At 39.2% G+C, this 22,439-nt stretch overlaps 2 protein-coding genes across 6 annotated transcripts in view; both read left to right on the top strand.

Moving 5' to 3' along the window:
• TRPC3 (transient receptor potential cation channel subfamily C member 3) overlaps positions 1-4,579 on the top strand; it is a 62,195-nt gene extending 57,616 nt beyond the window's left edge. For both annotated transcript variants that reach the window (XM_038399363.2, XM_043514035.1), the window contains exon 12: positions 3,158-4,579. In XM_038399363.2, coding sequence (XP_038255291.1) covers positions 3,158-3,300 — 143 coding nt within the window. In that variant the 3' untranslated portion in view covers positions 3,301-4,579. The remainder of the gene's footprint in view (positions 1-3,157) is intronic.
• A 1,788-nt stretch (positions 4,580-6,367) lies between these two features.
• The window catches only part of BBS7 (Bardet-Biedl syndrome 7), a 62,036-nt gene continuing 45,964 nt past the window's right edge, over positions 6,368-22,439 (top strand). Inside the window, exons 1-7 of one of the 4 annotated variants that reach the window (XM_038399364.2) lie at positions 6,368-6,553; positions 9,101-9,166; positions 9,908-9,970; positions 11,816-11,991; positions 18,196-18,382; positions 19,649-19,721; positions 21,537-21,653. In XM_038399364.2, the coding sequence (XP_038255292.1) occupies positions 6,518-6,553; positions 9,101-9,166; positions 9,908-9,970; positions 11,816-11,991; positions 18,196-18,382; positions 19,649-19,721; positions 21,537-21,653 (718 nt within the window). In that variant the 5' untranslated portion in view covers positions 6,368-6,517. Of the gene's footprint in view, positions 6,554-9,098; positions 9,167-9,907; positions 9,971-11,815; positions 11,992-18,195; positions 18,383-19,648; positions 19,722-21,536; positions 21,654-22,439 lie in introns of those variants that run through there. The other 3 variants (XR_006281166.1, XM_038399368.2, XM_043514036.1) reach the window with 3 other exon arrangements.

Below are 22,439 nucleotides of genomic sequence, written 5' to 3'. Positions count from 1 at the left end.
ATCCTTGAAAACAAACATCCTGCATGCTAAATTTGTAAGTTAGTCCTGGTTGATGATAGTACTCATGGTCTGATGTCTAGATTTAAAATGGATCTAATTTAATTACTGTCACTATCAATCCCATCTCTACAGTTAGGGCTAATTCATGGAAACTCTGCCAGGTATAGGGTTTAGAGTCTTGATTTATTCTAGTGAAATTAACTGGACTATCCATGTCTGATAGGAATGGGCCCTTCTTTCAGAGCAGTTTGCCACTGTATTTTTAATATTAAGCAATAGTTTTCTGAAAAAAATAGATGCTTTATACACCGAAAGCCTTGCTATCATACTAAATATGCTTAAATGTAAATAAAAACATATTCTAAACTATCGGAAGTTAATTAAACTTATTTTTCACTCCCATAACCTGTGAATCATTTCCTGAGTGCTGTGGCATTGGCAAAATAGTGACAGCCACAAAAAGCTGTCAATCTAGGCTTGAAAAGAAATTAAACTATAATATATACCGTAATCCTATTTTATACACTGTAAACTAGAAATTTCTGTACATTTGAAAACCAATAAAATATGAATAAAAAGAAAACAAAATCTAGAGAACTGTTCAGCTGTAGTAACTGAACCGTCCACTCTCAAATCTGTGTTATTAGTACTAAACTCATTTCTGATTAAGAATAGAATAGAAAAAGGAAAGTGTATGTGACACAGAAATCCCATGGATGCTGAGTTTCTAGATGATGCTAAGGGTTGTACAAAAAAGAAGAGTACAGCATAGAGTTCAATTTGGCATTTTTGGCTAGAAGCCCAGAAGTATTTAACTGTACCAGAAAAACTTGACAATTTATGTTCTGGTTTTGGTATTTTTAACTTACACATACATCTTTTGCAAAGCAGGATTGAGATGATGGTATCAACTGTTCTATCACCAAAATGCTTGACAAAGCACAAGTCTTTTGAAGGGTTTTGTCCCTTCTTGTAGTTGCACTTGGATTTCAGGTTAGCAGTACCATTAAGCAGTGAGAGCACAACACTGAGTTAGAAGACCTAAATTCTGATCTTTCACTGCTTCTCCTTGGTGATCTTGAGCAAGTCAGCTGACCTCTCTGAACCTCGGATTTTTCAGCAGTAAAAGAGATCATATGTACCTGCATCATACTTATCTCACAGTGGTATTGTGAGGATTAAATATGGTTTTCAAAGCATATTGGATGTAAGGTGCTATACACTGTGGGAAAATCCTTTATGATTACTAAGTATTATTGTTTCAAATATATGAGCCTAAGGATTTCACTTTAAGAGAACAGTAAAGGTCTTATTTTGTACTCTGTACTTGTTATACTAATAAAATAAAAACCAGGAGGATCTTATTAACGGGGATAAGACAAAATGTCACATTTATTGTGAATACAGAAAGAATCGTAGTAGGCAGTCAGAGCTATAACATTTCATTGAGTTTCACATTCATTCACACTTTCGTTCATACACACACAGAGGTTCTGCAGCTGCTGTATAGTTACCAGTCCTGAATGTAGCTTGAGTTCGTGGCTTGGGTTCGTAGTTTGTGGTAGCTAACTGGTCAGGAAAGCTGGGCACAAGGAAGAGCTGGGTCTCTGTTGGGCATGCATCAATGCCCTACCATGTTGGCAGCAGAATGTCACCCTTCAAAGTCTCCCATCTCACCCATCCTTTTTGTAGGCTTTAGTTTGACTCCAGAGTCTATAGGTCTTGCTGTGTCACATTGCCTCTGGGTTCGGTGTGATTGATCACTCGTCAATTGCAGACATGACTTTCAGCCTAGGACCTGGCTTTGATGTTTCTTCAATTGTACTTTTGTTCTTTTCTTTTGAGGGTGGACACTTCTTACTTTGTCAGGGCTGTTGTCTGAATCTTCAGCCTTGGGGTGTTTACACTTTATTTCATCAAGACAGTCTGGGGCTGGAGGTTGATTTAATCATCCATACATATCTCATTCACACATCTACACTAAACTAATAAGATTATAGCAGGGTTTTGCAAATATGAAGGTTGCAACAAGCTTTTACAAAATGGAGTGAGCATTTTAAAATGGAGTTTGGGACAATTTAAAATGCAGTTTGAGTTACAATATGGACAAGCGTAAGAAATGACAAACAGTGAGCAGAATTTACAATGTTGAAACAGTGTAAGTTTCAGCAGCAATTGGATTGAAAGTGAAACTCAATTAGCCAGGTTTCAGAAAGAAAAGGAGTACTTGTGGCACCTTAGAGATTAACAAATTTATTTGAGCATAAGCTTTCATGAGCTACAGCTCACTTCATCGGAGCTGTATCTCACGAAAGCTTATGCTCGTGAGCTGTAGCTCACAAAAGTTTATGCTCAAATAAATTTGTTGTCTCTAAGGTGCCACAAGTACTCCTTTTCTTTTTTCAATTAGCCAGTTATTGGGGTAACCGGTTTTATGAATGAGTGTTGTTTCATTCATAATATAACTTCATAAGCAAAGTTTTAATAAAGTGAAAAATTAAAAACAATTTCAGTGATCAGTTCTACATACTTCATACATGGCAAGCAATTTCCTGCCTAGGGTACTGCATAAAAATTGACAGCATTCATAGTTTGTGGGAAGAATACTTTGAATATTCAAAAAAGGTTCTACCCTTGAAGTCTTGAAAGATCACTGTTGCTTGTCACCAACCTGGCATTGATATTTGTGTTTTGACCAGGAAGATTTTAATTTAAGTGCCATGTTTATACTTGTCAAAGTCTGACATCCCTTAAAATAGATTGATTTTTTTCTGCTTTCTAAGGATATGCTTTTGGTTGAGGAAGAAGATAGGGACTCAAAAGATGTGTGTGTTCTTATTACCAGCTTTGCCACACTCTTTTCCTGTATGACCTGAGCAACTCATTTAAAAATATCCATGCTTCTTCTCTATAAACTAAGGATAATATTTACCAGTCTCACAATGATTTTATGATTAATTTATTAACATATGTAAAGTTAGATGTACTATATACAGGTGAAGTACAGAGTTAGTTTATTGGGTCAGGGAAAGACATATGGTATTCTGATGAATGTTTTGGTTGGAGATAATTCTAAAATATGCATTGTTGTGACTTAAAACTTTATTTAATATTTAAAAAAACAATACTAAAGTATTTCTTTCAACAATTAATACAGGTGAATTAAAGGAAATCAAACAAGATATCTCCAGTCTTCGCTATGAGCTTTTGGAAGATAAGTCCCAAGCAACAGAAGAGTTAGCAATTCTAATACATAAACTGAGTGAGAAACTCAACCCCCATATGTCAAGATGTGAATGATTCAATGAATTACTGGGATTCCTGGCATTTTCTTCAGCACAAATATTGGCAATAATATTTCAGAGTATCGTATACTTGAAAAATATATTGTAGATTTTTAGCACTAGATAACTTTATGTACAGCTTTCTTTAAATTTAGTCAGGAAATTTTATTAACTCATCACGCAAAAAATGCTCTGTTCATTTAAGTGTACTGAAAAGTAAGAACTTTCATACCAGTTTTTGCATTTAATAAGAAAGTACAACTGAAAGTGAAAAAATCTTGCACTGCTGATATTTTGACTGTTTTATGAACAAACTTCAAAAACTCTTTGCACTAAACAATTTGCACACACACACAGGCACTGCAAAGGACCCTGTCCCCTGCAACAACTGGTGTGAACAGGATTCTGTAGAATGTAATAAATAAGGAGCAGTCAGCTGGGTCTCAGTTAAGTATTATTTGAAATATTTATGTTTTTTCAATTATTCTAATAAGAAATACTACCAAAAAACTCACAGAATGGGTACTTGAAGGATTAACAATGAATATCAAAACGTGACTATGACTTTAGGAGCACTAAAAAAAAACGAGGAGCACTTGTGGCACCTTAGAGACTAACAAATTTATTTGGGCATAAGCTTTTGTGGGCTAAAACCCACTTCATCAGATACATGCAGTGGAAAACACAATAGGAAGATATATATACACAGAGAACATGAAAAAATGGGTGTTGCCATACTAACTGTAACAAGACTAATCAATTAAGGTGGGCTATTATCAGCAGGAGAAAAAAAAAAAAAACTTTCGTAGTGATAATCAGGATGGCCCATTTCAAACAATTGACAAGAAGGTGTGAGTAACAGTAAGGGAAAAATGAGCATGGGAAAATAGTTTTTACTTTGTGTAACGACCCATCGACTTCCAGTCTTTATTCAAGCCTAATTTAATGTCCATTTACAAATTAATTCCAATTCTGCAGTTTCTCGTTGGAGTCTGTTTCTGAAGTTTTTTTGTTGGAGAACTGCTGTTTTTAGGAGCGCTGTTTAACATACATATACTACATTTGTTTCTTAATGCCGCATAATGTTTGCTTTCAACAGTAGGGACTAGAAACCCTTTAAAAAAAAAAAAAAACTTTTGAAGGTAAAGTGAACTCAGTCAAAAGTTATACTTTCTTGTGGTAGAGATGATTTTTTTAAAATTCAGATTCTATGCAGGGCTGGTATTTTGTTATACTATTCTAAATGATGCCTCTGATGCTTACTTGTTAAATAAAATATTCATACTTTACAGACTCTAACTTGCCCCAGTTGTTCAGCACCAGATTTTGAAGTGTACAGTGGTATACACAGAGACTTTTTACAACAATCAGTCAAAGGCAGTAAAAGACTGCTTTAGGCAGTGTTGGTAGCAACACCTATAGCTAACATTACCTTACATTTTCCATTGTAAGACTTTTCAGTTGCTTAAAGCTTTGGCAAACCTATAATGTTCAAGCTGGAATTTTCCATTGCACTTTAGACTGAACCTTTTGGGGAAACTTCAGCAAAAACAATAAGCCATTTCTGAGACAAAATTATCTCAAAAAATTCTAACTGTTTCACTGCAAGGTCCTAGCACCTCCTTGCTTTGGAGAGAGACTTGAAATTTTTGGCAAGGGGATTACCCATGAGTCAAGGATGGGCTTTTTGCTTCTCCATTAAAATCTGTCCAAGCTACGCGTCTCTGAAAATTACAGTTTGTGAATGTTTGGTACAATCTGGCAGTGAAATTCTCCAAAGTTTTTGTCTGCGCTGCAAGTGTTCTATCCCCACAAAGCTGCAGTACACCAACTAGATGATATGTGCCATTCCCACGGAGTGACTGAGCATAGTCTATTCTAGGGCTGGGCAGCATTTCCTGAAAATTGCCCTTCTAGGCTGCAGAGGCCTCTATGGCGCTGGGCAGCAGAGGTGAGAGTGAAGAGACTGTCTTTCCTTCTGCTCTCATAGCCCTCACTGACAGCATGGAAGAAAAGGAGTAGCTGGAAGACGGAGGGATGTGGAATGTGGGAGGGAGAAGACAGGGCCAGGAGCCAGAATGTAAATTGGTATTTGTATTACTGTAGTGCCTGTGAGCCCCAGCCAGGGAGCATAATGTGCCAGATGCTGTATAAACACAAAACAAAAGGATGATCCCTGCCCCCAAAGAGCTTACAACCCAAGTTCTATATCAGACACAAGATGGAACAACGGGGGAGTTACTGGAAACAATGAGACAATACTGGTCAGCGCAGTAATCAGTGGTTTCAACACACCAGCAGCGTAGGCCTCACAGCACAGGAGTTCTGTAAAGCTCTGCAGTGCCCACCTAGAGGCATTTTGCCTCTCCCACATATTTCTTCCTGATGCTGAGCAAGTCACTAACGGTGTGCCCAGCTCGTTTTCTGAGGGCCCAACTAACGGCAGAAACCCAGGGCCTGATTTACAGGCATGATGGCCACTCGCAATGGCAGTTAATCAATGGGGCGCGCGAAGCCTGCAAAGCTCCTTCAGTGACCCTCACTGCCGTGGTATTTTTAAGCCCCACCGGAGTCTTGGGGCGAGCGCAGCAAATCGGAGAGGCTTGATGCTCCCTGTTGCCTCAGCCCCCTTGCCAGAGGGCAGAGACGTCCCTCGAGACTTTTAGAAAACTGGGTAGCAGCTCCCAGACAGTCAGGGTTAGAGAGACAAGGAGGGTGAGGTAATCTCTTCCCTTAGACCGACACCAGCAGCGATGCCACCGGGCGCTGAGAGCGCGGCCCCCAGTCTCCCCTGTCGCCCCAGGGGACGGCCGGGTGCCCCGCCGCCTCCAGCCCTGCCCGCCCCGCAGGCGCAATCACCGTCCGTCGCCGCCCCCAACGCCGGTGAGAACCGGGCAGGCGCAACCTCCTCCCGGCCGCTCTCCAGCGCGGTGCTGGCCGCCGCCGCCGCCGCCATCTCCATCTCCATCTCCTCGACCTGCCGCCCGCGTAGAGAGGCCGCGGCGCTTTGCCCAATCACTGCGCGTGATCAATACTGACCCCGCCCAGCGTGTCCAATAGAAGGCCGACGTGTGGGGGAGGGGGCCTGTCGGCGTTTCCATGGTAACGGGTAATTAGCGGCCTGGGAGCTGGGCCGGCGGGTGGGGTTGGAGAGGCTGGGACCGCGGCCCCTCCGGCCGTGGGGTGTCAGTCCCTGGGCCGCGCGCGGGGGAGTCGCCCCCGAACCTGGGGCTATGGAGCTGCAACTGGCCCGCGTGGATTATTTGCAGGTAATGCCGCGGCCGCGCCGCGCAGGCGTCGGGCGGGGCTGGTGGCGGGTCTATAAAGAGAGGCCGTCTGCGAAAGGCTCCTGTGCCGCCAAGCCCCGCTCCTGCCCTGCGCTCCCGGGAGCCCTGCCTGGTTATCGACTGTATAGCATCTGCGGGGCAGTTTCCGCCTGTTTCTTCGCTGTATTTCGCTGAGCCGGGACAAACGCTATCCCAGACCTCACCGCTTTTACTAGATCTGGCCTCACAACACCCCTGCCAGGCAGGGATTGCCCCACTTGGGGAAACTGAGGCATGGAGCGGCTCTGTGGCTTGCCCAAGGTCACCCAGGAAGTCTGTGGCACAGCAGGGAAGTGAAGCTCACTCTCCTAAATCTTAGGATGGTCCAGCGCTCAAGGCACTAGCCTTTCTTCCTTTTTCTGTTTCTCGCTTTCCTTCTTCCTGCCTCAGCATCTGGTAGGCTAGCCGACTGGGTTGCATGTTGGAATATGTTTATTTTATAACGGAAAACTGTTTGCATTAAAATTAAAAGCAAGCTCTGTTAGTGTTAAGTTTCATGAACCTTTCATTCCTCCTCCCTACCTCCAAAAAGCCACCCTAAATTTGGGGCCTAAAACTAGTTAATAGTGCACCTTTAAAAAAAAAAAATCCAGTATAACTTACAACTGCTGGATACAAAGGCCCAAATCCTCCAAACAGAGTGTTTCACTTTATGGACATGAATAGTCCTACTCAGTCAGTGGGACAACACACCTTTGTAAAGCTAAGCATCTGGTTAAAGCTGTGTAGTGTCAGGGCCTAATACTGTTATCATAAATTAAATAGTGTTTCTACACATTTATCTATATAGCTACATGATCTGGAGCTGTGGGACTCTGCAGTGTGGGAGTCGGTGATGTCTGGGATAACAAGCACCAAAAATATTGGATCTGTTATTAAATATTGCAGTCTTTGGCCTTGTCTACACTATGAAATTAGGTCGATTTTATAGAAGTTGATTTTTAGAAACCGATTTTGTACAGTCGATTGCCTGTGTCCACCCTAAGCGCATTAAGTTGGCAGAGTGCGTCCTCACTACTATGGCTAGCATCGACTTACAGAGCGGTGCACTGTGGGTAGCCGTCCCACAGTTCCTCCGCTGCCCATTGGAATTCTGGGTTAAGCTCCCAATGCCTGAGGGGGCAAAAACATTGTCGCGGGTGGTTTTGTTACATGTCTTCAGGCCCCCCTCCCTCCCTGTGGAGGCTATGGAACGTTGGGAGGAGGGTAGGCGGTTATACAGTGGATGCAGCAGGGGTCTATGCTCTTATTGGCTTTCCTGCAGCTCCAGCAGATGCTTCATCATGTCCGTTTGCTCCCTCGTTAGCCTCAGCATTGCGTCCTGCCTGCGCTCTTCGCACTCACTTAATTCTTTCCTGGCCTCTGCCTCTGAATGCCTCCATGCATTAAGCTGTGCCCTATCAGTGCGGGAGGACTGCATGAGCTCTGAAAACATGTCATCGCGAGTGTGTTTTTTTTTTTTTTTTTTTTACCTTCTAATCTGCGATAACCTCAGGGACGGAGATGATGGGGCAGCGTAGAAACATTCTACTCTCTATGATTCTGGGGGGTCTGCATGGTCACCAGTGCTGCTGAGTTTGTCATGCTGACCAAACAGGAAATTAAATTCAAAAATTCCTGGGGCTTTTCCTGTGTACCTGGCTAGTGCATTGGAGTTCAAAGTGCTGTCCAGAGCGATCACAATGGAGCATTCTGGGATAGCTCCCAGAGGCCAATACCATCGATTTGCATCTGCACTACCCCAAATTCGACCCAGCAAGATCAATTTTAGTGGTACTCCTCTCTTCGGGGAGGAGTACAGAAGTCGATTTTAAGAGCCCTTTAGGTCGACAGAAAGGGGTTGGTTGTGTGGACGCAGTCATTTTTAAATCGACCTAACGTGGCTAAATTCGACCTAACCCCGTAGTGTAAACCAGGCCTTTGAAATACTAAACCTGTTTTGCATGTTGCTTTATTTTGGCTATCTGCCGCAAGTAACTATCCAGGGAACATCTCTGAAACCAGTACCCCAACTAGAGGAATTAGCAGCCTTGTCAGCAAGTACAAAGCAGTACAAGTCTCAAATGAACAGTCTTTATAATTAATCTTTTTATATGAGAGTTGTGGCACATTATTTTAGTTCTTCTGTCTTTGTGGATAGAGGTATTAAACAGCATGAACACAAGTGCATGAAATTTAAAATAGAGGAGTGGGACAGGGATTTCTATACAAGGTGACATATTTTTAATAAATTCACTGCTTTTATATTGTGTAGAATGTAGGGGTTCAGCTGTTTAGATATTTTCAACACATTTCCAGTTGGACTTACGTTACACATACTCACTCTGAGGGATATTCCTATGAGAGAATTCTAACCTCAGCATATTTCTACTCAGTGACCCATAAGTCATTTTAGCAATTTGCAGGTTTTTATTTTGTGGGCCTTATGACTTAAATTTTTTGAAATGTAAGAGTTGAGATGTTCAGTAATGAGTTGATGTTTTCAAATAGGTGGGAGTGACATCTCAGAAGACGATGAAGCTTCTCCCTGCGTCAAGACATAGGGCAATGCAGAAGGTAGCTTTTGTTGACATAAGATACTTGTTATGTTAAAAATCGATATTATTATTCCCTTGGAACAGATAGTGGTGCAAATAATCTTTTGATTCTTTCTATCTGGGACAGTATAGGCAAAGCTTCCTAACTAATTCTGTTTCAAGACCTGCTGACAATGCATGGACATTATTAGGCTTTAGTATTTGTTATATATTTCTTTACCCTTGTTCTTTTTTGCTAAGAACACATGTTGAAGACAGGAGCTTTTTTTTTTAAAAAAAAACACATCATTTCTGGTAATTTCATGATTATGATTTCTGTGTGGGAAGAAAGTATCAGAATAGATGAACTCTTAAGAAACAATTATATGCTTTTTATTTCTGGTAATAAGTAAAGGATGAGCAATATAAAATATAGAAAAAGTTTTAGCAAAATAATACTATTTTTTCAAAGATTCCATTATATGACAGATGTTCTTTAAAACAACAAATACGAAAAGGGTTGACAGTTAAATAATTGCAGAGTAATAATTTAGATTTTAAGCTCCCTGACTGAAGGACTTTCTGTCTTTGTATTTATAAAGTGTTGTGTGCTCCTGTGATATTGTATGATTATTAAATATTACATTAGTTGGTAATGCTTACTTTCCATACTGCAGATGCATCTGACTAGTATAAGGAAAGTTCTTCTTTTTTAAGATGTAAACTAATAATCTTTATAGGAATAATGGTGATATAATAATTAAGCATTACATTTTTGCAGGTTGTCATTGGAGATCATGATGGTGTTGTTACATGTTTTGGCATCAAAAAAGGGGAAGCTATGGTAAGTTCAACTATTTATGTAATTGTTTTATAGTCCTTGATGTGCAGTTTTTCACCTGTCCCCAATATTGTACATAATAAATATTAAAAAGCTGTTTGAGTTAATGAAAGGAACAAGATGGTTGAGGAAATTGGCAAAAGGTTAGTAAGCCCCATGATTCTACATCAGTGGTTGGCTTCCATACTATAACGACAGGTTTAGAGTAGCAGCCGTGTTATTCTGTATCTGCAAAAAGAACAGGAGTACTTGTGGCACCTTATGCACTAATAAATTTGTTAGTCTCTAAGCTTTCATGGGCTATAGCCCACTTCATCAGATGCATAGAATGGAACATATAGTAAGAAATATATATATATATATATATATATTTATTTACACACACATACAGAGAAGGTGGAAGTTGCCATACAAACTGTAAGAGGCTAATTAATTAAGATGAGCTATTATCAGCAGGAAAAAAAAAACTTTTGTAGTGATAATCAAGATGGCCCTTTTAGACAGTTGACAAGAAGGTGTGAGCATACTTAACATAGGGAAATAGATTCAATATATGTAATGACCCAGTCACTCCCAGTCTCTATTCAAACCCAAGTTAATGATATCTAGTTTGCATATTAATTCAAGCTCCGCAGTTTATCGTTGGAGTCTGGTTTTGAAGCTTTTCTGTTGCAAAATTGCCACCCTTAAATCTGTTCGTGAGTGGCCAGAGAGGTTGAAGTGTTCTCCTACAGGTTTTTGAATGTTATGATTCCTGATGTCAGATATGTGTCCATTTGTTCTTTTGCGTAGAGATTGTCCGGTTTGGCCAATGTACATGGCAGAGGGGCATTGTTGGCACATGATGGTATATATCACATTGGTGGATGTGCAGGTGAACGAGCCCCTGATAGTGTGGCTCATGTGATTAAGTCCTACGATGGTGTCACTTGAATAAATATGTGGACAGAGTTGGCATCGGGCTTTGTTGCAATAGGTTCCTGGGTTAGTGTTTTTGTTGTGTGGTTGCTGGAGAGTATTTGCTTCAGGTTGTGGGGCTGTCTGAGGGGGCTGTCTAAATGGGCCATCTTGATTATCACTACAAAAGTTTTTTTTCTCCTGCTGATAATAGCTCATCTTAATTAATTAGTCTCTCACAGTTTGTATGGCAACTTCCACTGTGTGTGTGTGTGTGTGTGTGTGTGTGTATGTATGTATGTATCTTCTTACTATATGTTCCATTCTATGCATCCGATGAAGTGGGCTGTAGCCCACGAAAGCTTATGTTCTAATAAATTTGTTAGTCTCTAAGGTGTCACAAGTACTTCTGTTCTTTTCTTCCAAACTATGTCAGTAATGACTTTTTAAAAATAGTTAATATCTGATATTTAAGTGACTTTGTAAATTGCTCTGTAGGAGCTAAAGTTGTGGATAGCAGGACAACTTACAAAAACAACTTTCACAGTCTGTAATTTGGTAGTGTGTCTAAGTTAATTTTACATGTCCATAAAATTGTTTTTTCATTACTAGAGATTATTCCTCTTGAATCAGCATGCAGCATGTATGTGTGGCACTATGTAGAAGCTTGCATTACTGCTCTCTGTGCTGTGCTTCGATAAATAGCACCGGAATCTTAAGTATTTTATCTATTAGCTTTTAGAGCACTGAATTGATTTATAAAATGCCTGATTTCTTCACTGATACTGAGGAACAATGTATAATAAAACCTTATCAGGTATACATGTTCTGTAAAATCACTGCAGTTACGTCGAAAGTCCCAATGTAAATTTGGCATCTTTTGTATTTAAAAAAAAATGCAAATACAGTATTGAAATACTTAAGTATAACTTTCCTTTTTGACTTTCACAGCCAGTGTTCAAGACACTGCCAGGGCAAAGGATCACAAGGCTGGAGCTGGGAGGAGCTTTTAATACACCACAGGAGAAAATTTTTGTGGCTACAGGATCAGAGGTTAGAGGTTTCACAAAGAGAGGGAAGCAGTTCCTTTCATTTGAAACTAACCTCACTGAAAACATCAAAGCTATGTATGTGGAGTACTTTGTTTTTCGTTATTATTTCATGTTAGTAAAATCGGTTTTAGTTTTTGGTTCTGTGAAAGAATTTATCACATTAGTCTAATTGGTTTCCTGGCAGGTAGCTCAGGAAAGTGGCTGTCCAGATTAAGCACATCCCAGCTAAGTGCAGTATACTATTGCGTTTTAATACTTATTTTTGTATCACTTTTTAAAAAATTTTCATGTACTCCTAGCACTCATTTTTTTTCTCAAAATGAAATTTTAGCGTTTATTTTTCTGTACAACCAAATAGTTTTATTGAGGTTTTTCTCTAAAGATAGTATCTGTGCAGGATTTTAACTCTTAAGTCTCTTCTCTGTATCCCGAGATAGGCAGAACTCCTATAAAGATATCAGTAGCAAGTGGAAGAGTGAGCCCCATTACAACTGCTTGTCATTCATTAACTTAACTGCTGCAATTGAAAGCTTCTAGCCAGCTCCTCTTCATCCCAATTAGCCTTGATGACATACAGTATTCTTTTCTTTTTGTTCTTCCTTGACTTCCAATCAGGCTTGTAGTAGTTTTGTAATTTACTTTTCTGATTTATTGTTTTTCGTGCATCCCTTGCTTCTGTTGGCCCAGGAGTGCTGGCTGGATACTTGGCTCTGGACAGCTTGGAGGAACTTAATGACTGCACTACAAAAACGTAGCGCTTAGTTCTTTTTTGCTTATCTCTGGGTCCCTTTGTTTTGGTGTTTCAATACTTATGTTGAGGTCTGGGCTGTGAGGCTTCTTGTTCTGTGTGGTTTCTGTGGGAATAGTTTGGGGGTGGGGAGGCAGGGGAGAGAAGGGAATGTAATGAAAAACATTCAGTAAGAAAACTATGTGCCCTAGCTGACAGTGCACTGGAATGAGAGTTAGAGACTTGGGTTCTGTTCTAAGCCTTGCTTTTAATCTACTGTATGATCTTGAGTACTTTGGATGAGTCATTTTACTTTTCCGTGCCTTGGTTTCCTTATCTGTAAAATGGGTATTCTACTTTGAACTACTGAGGTAGTAATATTATATAAGTGGTGTCCATCTAGCAGAAAATAGTCACGTTTGCTGCATCCTCTGTCCTAGGACTCGGGTCTGCTGTACTGGGATGCTAGGTTTGTTTGAAGATGTAACTCCAGGTACTCGGTGCCTTGAGCAATGCCTCAAAGTCTTCTTCAAGGCACCCCATATAAATTTTCATCATTCTGAACTAGTGTTAAGAAAGTAAAATCTTTGAAAAGTATGCCTGGACTTAGCTGTGGAGCTCTGTGTCAGCACCGATCCAGGTTCTCTCTTGGCTCAGCAGAGTAGTTTCATCATGTAAGACGCCTTTGTTGTGCCTTGGATTTTGGGAGCACCCTTAGCTCTGAGTCCCCAAGGCCTTTCAGATCCTGGTGCTTGGGATGGTGGTATCATCATGTTCTGGCTCATTTGACGAAGCATCACCTCCACGTAATCCTAATCACCAAGAAACACCCAGCTGTCTTTCCGACACATCACTGCCAAAGGTTCTAGGCATCACTGCATTTAAGGAATGGGGATGACCTGCTACTGCTGCCTTTAAGGGCCTTGTGCCCTTGCAAACAGGTTTGGAACAACTGCTGAAGAAGGTGTGGCAAACGCTTTGCACCATAACTCCTCACTTAAAGACTGCTGAGAAAAAGTATGTATACTGTTGACTGTATCCCTCCCCGCCTGAGAGCTTGGTTGTCGTAGCTAGAGGAAGACTGGCTAAACATATGGCATTACACTCCAGAAACCTGAGCTTTGGTACAAGGTCTAATTTGGATACTTACTGATGTGAACTAATAGGCCTTTGTGGCAATAGGGCACATTAAATTTTGGAAAAAGTCTGCGCTCTTGTTAAGATTCTTCCTCACGACAAATACCAGGATAATAAAAAGCTAATACAGAGTGCAAGGACCTGGCATCAGACGCTTGTAGTCTTTGATGCAGGAGATATGGAAGGATGAAGTTTTTGTGGTTTAGCTAACCTTCTCTGGGAGATGTTACTTCTGCTAAAATCAGGAACTAAAGGAAGATTCTGAGCAACAGTGGTTAAGTTCAGAGTGGTACATGATTGCCAGGGATGTGTGGTGTACATTCTTACTGCTATGCTTCCATCAGAGATTAAAAACCTTAAGAACTTGGGAGTTGTGCCGATCCATGCTCGGGTGATGAGACCCACAAATGAGAATCCTGTAAGTAAAACATTTTGAACTCCAGAGTGACTCCAAATTCCTTGTTAGGGGGCATATTTAGGGATAGAAGGACAATTCCCACACAATACCAGTTTGAATGTACCTTATCTTGGAAATGAACAACTATGGGGCCTGTTTAATACAGTGAGGAGTTGGGAGGAAATACATCCCTCTTTTGTGGTGCACAAGACAAAACTTAATTTTTATTTGTATTGGGCCTTAAGTATTTGATGTCCCATGTTGGTAGTGCAGTATCAGGGTTAAAAATACTTTGGAGTACAGGTATCTGCATAGATTCAGGCACTGGCCCATTACTGTGTTTTCATAATATACTGTGATTTAACTGTTAAATATTTGCAGTTATTAAGTTTTGCATTTGGTTGTATGTGTGCATGGCACATTTCAAAGGAAGTACAATAGTTTAGAAATTGTGAACCATTGATGAAAATATTCTAATGTGCCAGAAGGCCTGCTGGGCTTATTTTGCACCAAAATGTGATTGATTTAATCACTGCCTGTATGTAAAATATTTAGATTTTATTACAGTGAATAATGTTAGTATAACACAGTGGGGTAGTGCAGGAGTTCTCGATCCTTTTTTTTGAGCCCCCCCCAATACCATTAAAAACTCCATGGTCCAGCTGCGCCACAACAACAGTTTCACTGCATATAAGAGCCAGGGCTGATGTTAGGGGGTAGCAAGGAGGGCAATTGCCCGGGACCCTACACCATAGGGGGCACAGTGAAGCTAAGTTGCCCAGGCTTTGGCTTTAGTCCTGGGTGGTGGAGCTTGGCGCTTGGCTGCAGTCCCACGTGGCAGGACTTTTTGCCTTGGGCCCTAATGAGTCTAATGCCAGCTGTGCTTGGCGGACCCCCTGAAATCTGTTAGCAGCCCCACAGGGGTTCTGGACCCCTGGTTGAGAACCACTGGTGTAGTGCATAGTAAGGGGATGTGATTTCTAAAGATCATTAACATGTTGCACATTAACTGGTCCATGTAGACCCTGCTGGTGTGCATTAAAAGTTCCTTAGTGCATTTGAACATAGTGCTGTTAAAACATTCAGCAGTGTGTTCAAGTGCACTGGAGAACTTATAGTATGCACCTGCAATGTCAGCACAGACCAGTCAGTGAGCTCCAGAAATCACACCCCTGTAGTTTGTGTTGCTGCACCATATAGACATGCCTTCAGAGGGTGGATGCTCATTATTTGCAAGTTAGTTCCATTTCTATAAACTGTATCCAACTAACCAAAAGCGTTTAACTGTTCAGGTTGAGGAGAAAGCCTTGACCATTATAAACCAGTGTACAACATGCTTTTTGCTAGCTGAAGGCTAAACTGAAATAATATCAAGAAGTTCAACCTTCTCTCCAAACGTGTGTCAAAACTAGCGCTCCATTCCATGTTCATGTAAATATTAACTTAATTGCCATATTTGAATCTTACACCAGCATGAATGCAGAGTTCATACAGCAGTGGCTGAAGGTGCTCTGCTGGGAGACATGATTTGATTCTCTGACTCAGCTTTCTTTACTATCCATTCTCCCTAACCCATCCTACACCCATTATGGCTCCCTCCAGCGTCTTGATCAGTCTCACTACACTTCCATTGGCATGGCCTGTGGAATGGAGTACAATTTTTGTTGTTGTAGTAAATGTTCTATGTCTTTTTATTTGTTTTTTTTTTTTTTTTTTTCTTTATAGTCTTCTGATTATTTTTTTTTTTTTTAATGTTAATCGAACATTCCACTTGGGGTGCTGGGCTGACTTGACAACTACATGTAGCAAATGGCAGAGTGACTAGTGCAGCAGGATATGCATAATAAAGGCATGCAGGAACAGTATGCTAATAAAAATTAAAAACCATGTTTTAAAAATATTTTCTCCATACTTTAACATGGATGGCCTTTTGGGGAGAAGAAACAGGACTTGGAGCAGTCAAAAACACTCTTAAAGTATTCATTTGTGTTGTATGTATCTGTATCTATACACACTTTGAATAATAATTATACCTCTTTGTCTATCTGTGTGTTGTCATACCTATAGATAAGGCTTTTAAAAAGCCCTAAAGTAAAGAAAAATGTTACACTGTCAGAATCCTGTAAAATGAACTAGAACCTAGTTTAGATTAATAATTTTGGCCACCTCCTTCGCTGTAAATCTTCTTCTTCCCGCTTTAAAAAAGTGTTTTAAATGTAATTTATCCACAAGATCAGAAGGGGGCCAACTTTGTAAACGTCTTGGCAGGAGGAGTGAGTAGGAAGGGAAGTTGGGCTCTGCTTCAACTCTTTTTTTAAATCTGCGGAAGTCTTTCTGCTGATGTGTGAGAGTTGGATTGAGTCCCCTCTTGAGAGCCACAAGTTGGCAGTAAGTGAAGAAGCAAGTAACTTTAAAACTGGTATGATAGACAGTCCTGATATGCAGTGAAACAAATGGAGCTCACCATTGAATTGCCACATTTATTAACGTAGACATAATTTTTGAAACGGGTTGCCAAAAACAGATCGGTATGCTTTTCTTTTTTGTATTTGTGTTCTGAATGAAGATTAAGTATAACTTTTTAAATCGCTCTTATAAGTAACCTAGGAACATAAATATTAATTGTACTTAACTTTATTCTCAAAGCTTCATTCAGTACAAAATATTTGCAACTTTGTGACTCAGTTTAAGAAAAATCATATTGAACTACATTTAATCATTTCATTGCTACTTACGTGGTAGGTGAGGCAAAACATCATTCCAAAAGTGACCTAATTGGTTGACTGAAAATGTTAATTTTCTGTGTTGACTGAAGATATCCAGAATGTAACATTGCAATCCATCATATGTGATGAGACTCCTGATACTTAGGGTGTCACAGAATGCTGCATTGTGAAATGCTTTCAGTGAACCAGTAAATTAACAGATATTCATGGGGGAGGAGTGTAACTTTACATAGGACTTGTTTACACTCTGGATTTTAGCTTTTTGATCGATGTAGTTATAATGGTACAAACCCCAGTGTGTACACAGTATATGGTTGTAAACTGTCCATAGTGGAAGTTTGAACTATTATAACTATGGCAGTATGGCTTCATTGGTGGCTAAAACCTCTATAGACAAGGGATTAATGCCTCAGTCACTCTTAAATATAGAATTTAGGCTCCAAAAGTAACTTGGGCACATTAGAAAATTTACCCAAGGCCTTAATTAAAACTTACTTGTGCGCAGAATGCCACCCTTCTATTTCAACTTTCTAGTTATGGTGAGTCATTTTAACTCAAGAGTCTGTGTTCACTCAATTGTTGTTTTTGCTTTACAGTTAATCTTCAATGTTTTGTTAGTTTTTTGGAGTGTCCCTCCAAAGTCCGAAAGGGTTACTGCTCCATCATGTTTAAATTTTCTACTCCCATTCAGTCTTTTTTTTTTTAACTGAGCCCTTTCTCTTGCTCACCTTTCACCAAAATTTAATCTAATATATTTACAAAAAAAACCTAAATCAAAACAATACCCCCATGTACCCTGCTTATATTGTGCTTCTAAAAATGTATTTTAAAAATGCCTTAATTACTTCTCTTAAGACACACATGGAGATCATTTTTTATGTTCTCTCATCCTGTTCTAGAAGGCTCAGGGGGAACTCTGCCTGAACATGCTTTTATCAAGAGGGCATTTCTTTTCTTTTAAATAATTTTGTTTCTCTTTAAATTTATATTATGAAGTGTATTAGTAAGGTCTCTTTAGCATTTGTTGTCTGCAGACCCTTTTGCAGAGATGAAAATAAACGACAGGAAAAAAAATAAAGGAATGTAAACTATATGATTTTATAGTTTGTAGAAAATAACAGGTTTAATCTATTTAAACAGATTAATTGCTTATTTTGCTCACTAAGGCCCTGAATCTACAAACAGTTATACATGTGTGTAACTTGATCCATATGTATATTGGGGCCTAAGAGAATATCACTATAACTTGAAATGCTGAATTAAATTAAATTAAATACTTTTCTTTTTCTCAGGCATATATCGGGAGCAGATCTCTTTCTTTGTGCAAGCTATATCTATAACCATTACTGTGACTGCAAGGACCAGCACTACTACCTGTCAGGAGATAAAATCAATGATGTCCTCTGTCTTCCAGTGGAGAAACTGTCTTGCATTAGACCAATATTGGCATGCCAGGATAGACTCCTTAGAGTTTTACAGGTTAAAAATCTTTGCTTTTTTGTCACTTCCTTTACTAGTACCATAGAACCTCACTAATTCACACTAATGACTAAAAAGATCCACTGTGAATTATTGAATTTTATGAAATGTTAAGTAAGCACACAAACACTATTTTAAAATATCAAATCTAACATATCATGAAGTATGCTTTGTGTATTGGCTATAAATATTCTATAGCATATTTTATAATGTAGTAGACGACTACGATCACTACTACTCTTAAATCTGCTGAGCAATGAAATGGGTGCTGTTTTTATAAGAATTACCATTTGTAGGCTAGTGAGGTAAGGATCAGTGAAATTCTGCTAAAAGGTAGAGGTAGGGGTGAGGGTGCACTTGCTTAGACCTTGATCCTGCATTTTACTCACATGTATTGTTAACTTAAGCTATAGTTCCTTATAACTTAAGTGAGTAGTCTCATTGGTTTCAGTGGCACTACTCATGTGAGTAAAATTAAAACCCATGTGTTTGTAGGATGGGAGCTTATATCTGTCTCTCATAATATATACGTTTTCAATTTGAATAAATCACTTCATCAGATCAAGTTTTCTTAATTATTGTTATGATTTATAGCGTTAAGAGAAAGATAATTACATTTATACCAGACATGCCAAAGCCGTGAAAAAAATGCAAACACTTGGCTTGTTTTTGGCTTAACTGGCTTGTGAGTTGCTTGTTGGCTAGCTTTTGGCTTGTAGCTTGTTGCTTCTTTTTTTTTGATTGGCTCCTGGCAATCAGGGAGAAGGGGGCAGGGGAAGCAGGGGCAAGAGGGGGAGAGAGTCAGGGGTGCACAGCAGGCCCACCACAGTCCCAGACTGCTCACTGGGGGGATCTTGTCACGTAGCGTGTTTGGGTTCTTAGGGATTGGCTTGCCTTGGCCTTGTTTTGAAATGGGATTAGCTTGATTTCTGTCTTATTGTGAAAGTCATGGTGTTTGTTTACCACGTGAATGTTGGCAACTGTGTTGGTACATGAATTTTCAGATTATGTTGCCACAAAAACTGAGTTTAAAAACACTAGAAATACATTTTATTTAACATCTTTTTTTAAAAAAGCCAGTCTTGTACTCCATTTATACACTTCACTGTTCTGTAGTTTTGAAAGATTACCAAAACATGCATCGCATTTGGATAACTAAAGTTTATCCATAGGTACAACAAAGAATATACACATGCAATTTTAAGTGATTTTTTTTTTTAATGGGGTTTTTGGATCATTTTAACTCCTTTCTTTCTTCATCTGTAGGGGTCTGATTTGCTATATGAAGTGGAAGTTTCTGGACCACCTACTGTTCTTGCTTTAAACAATGGAAATGGTGGTAACTAGGTTTTAAATATATTAGTATTTCACTGAAATGTATTTTAAATAAAAATATCAATCTGGATGTCTTATTTACAAATATTGTAGAACCTTGGGTAACATTGTCTAGAAGCTGGTGTTAAAATTGCAAAAAGGGTCACAGCTCTGACCGTGCAGTTGCTTCTTATAATAGTTTACATATAAAATTTGGTAGCTTTGATTGATAGAAATGTGACTGATTAGTTTACGTTGAACATTTCTAATTAGTTCAGAATTTGTTCACTCCAAGAGATTATACGAATTTTTTGGAAATTTTTCAGAAATAAAACACCACCTTTTAAATATTTCTTTGACACATTAAATCCTGTTTGATTAATTTTTTTCAATATCACACATTCTTCTCATCTATCATTTGAGACTCTGTTGTTAATTTGCCTTTTTAGTTTAAAAAAAAAAAAATTCTGTAAATCACCTGAACAGCTCATTGCCAGTAACAGAATTGCTCTGGTTAAGAGACAAAACAAGATTCCTTTTAGTCTTCTATTCAAAGTTTCATATGTCCAAAGCTCCATTTTTCATATAGAAACATAACTAGCACTAGTGTTAAGTGCAGTCTTTGTCCCCTTTAGGCAGGAGTAAGAGGCTAAGGCCCAACCTACACTAGTAATTTACTTCAATATAACTACATCTCTTGCAGGTGTGAGAGACAGCTATACTGACCTAACACCAGTGTAAACTAGCACTAGGTTGATAGAAGATTTATTCTGTCAACCTACCTACCGTCTCTTAAGGAAATGGATTCTCTATGCCTATGGGAGAAGCCCTCCTGTCAGCATAGGTAGTGTCTACACTGAAGTGCTATGGTGGTGTAGTTGTGCCACTGCAGTGTTTTAAGCATTTCCAAGCACTAAGAGGCATGAAGTGGAACCTCGGGGAATATCATAGCCTCCGATCCACACATGGTGAGAGAGGCCTGCAGCAATTTGGGCATGGGAGTTTTTCAGAAAGGGAAGGGCTTGATAGTTTCTCCCACATACCTTTTTCTGTCTCTGGATCCTATGCTGGCATAGTCTCTGGAGTTAGATACAACCTTAAAGTTTAAAATTGTTTAGCTAGCCCTTTTGCTATCTTCTGTCACCTGAATTTAGCACCATAGGTGAAAAAATGTAATGAATGGCTCTAATCCAGCTCCTAATCCATTTTCTTTCAGTCGGGCCATTTGAAAGTAGCATTGTGATGGCAGCAGCTGGTTCGGGAGGGAAAATAAATTTCCCTTTTAAATCCCACTTAGTGGAAGCTGGACTCTGCAGCCCTTATCCAGGGAGGTGAACAAGTGAGGTAGTTTTGTTTGTTTGTAGCCCTTGTCTTTTTTGAAGACCTCTCCACAAACCATATAAGGTAGATCAATCTAATGACTGGGGAGGGAAGGGGAGGAATGGGAGGATAGTACTTCTTTTGCTAGTCTTGTCAGAAGCTGTGAAGAATATCCTTACTTTAATGTATTCAGTATTTATATAATTGATGTCCTGCTCTTTTTACATTAACAGCTATTGAACTCAGTGAGAGATGCATGCATGTAAGAACAGCAGGAATGAACAATTTATTAAAATACCCGTAGTTCTCAAGATGTTTGAGTGTCCATCTTCAGAAGTTCTAGCCTTTTGTTTCTACCAACTATGTTTTGAAAAAGTCTGGTAACTGTTGCAGAGCATGGATTTGAATATTTTGTGATTCAGACATTACATTCTGAAGGAAAATGTTAAAGAAAAGACTTAAGTCTTTAAAAGATTTGAATAGTGAAAAAATAGAACCAATATAGTACCTTTATGCTTAGGTGATTCTGGAGACGAACTTCTGTTTGGAACATCTGATGGGAAACTTGGTTTCATTCAGGTTTCAAGTGCATCTCCGGTACATAAGTGGGAAATCAGAAATGAGAAGAAGAGAGGAGGTATGTACCCTGGTAATGTTTCCAGATCACTGGCATTCCATTATACACAAGGCTGTATGAAATAAAGTTACTAGTAAATTTCATTATACTTACGGGCATTTTTTGTGTTGTGGTAAATATTTTGAAGATTCATCACAGTTTTGCCTGTATTTTACAGTAACTTGAGTATTCCAGTTCCTTGCTTTTGACCTCTTGCTGAACAAGTTTAATTATGGTTTTTGTCTTGTTTTTTTCTTATTCTTTATGCAGGTTATTTCCGGTTCTCATTTAATATGTTTTTGCTTACTATTTTAAGGTGACTTTTAAAAAAAAAATAAACTCCTTTAAATTATTTTTATATATAATTTGACTATTTGCTGTAGTGGTGGTTGTACTTATAAATCCAAACATGAATATCATATTTTTCTGAACTTGTGGCATTTTGATTTCTTCCCACAGCAGAGGTTATCACTGTCCCTATGTACTATTGTTTTTGGTTACTTTGCACCTGCTTTCAGTCTGAGGATTGAACAAGGCTCTTTTTGAAGCTCCCCTATTCTTTAATTGGCCAAAAATTATTGCTGTGACTTCCAGGACATTGATTCCCTTTTATATTTAGTATGCTGCCTCTGCAGCAATCTCAGGTGGTGTTCCCCTGAAAAGGGAAGGACCATGAATAGAACCCCGTTATCCCATATGCCTGTAGAGCATTTTGTCTCTCAAAAATATTTTCTTAGTATAACCTCATTTTTCAAATATGAGGAGTGATTTTGATTTTGGGTGACTGTGAGATGCTTTAAAGGGGCC

The sequence above is a fragment of the Dermochelys coriacea genome, chromosome 4 (genome assembly GCF_009764565.3).
Source record: "Dermochelys coriacea isolate rDerCor1 chromosome 4, rDerCor1.pri.v4, whole genome shotgun sequence".
Classification (NCBI taxonomy): domain Eukaryota; kingdom Metazoa; phylum Chordata; order Testudines; family Dermochelyidae; genus Dermochelys; species Dermochelys coriacea.
The sequence above is the reverse complement of the archived record's forward strand: the minus strand, read 5'-3'. Positions and strand labels throughout refer to the sequence as shown.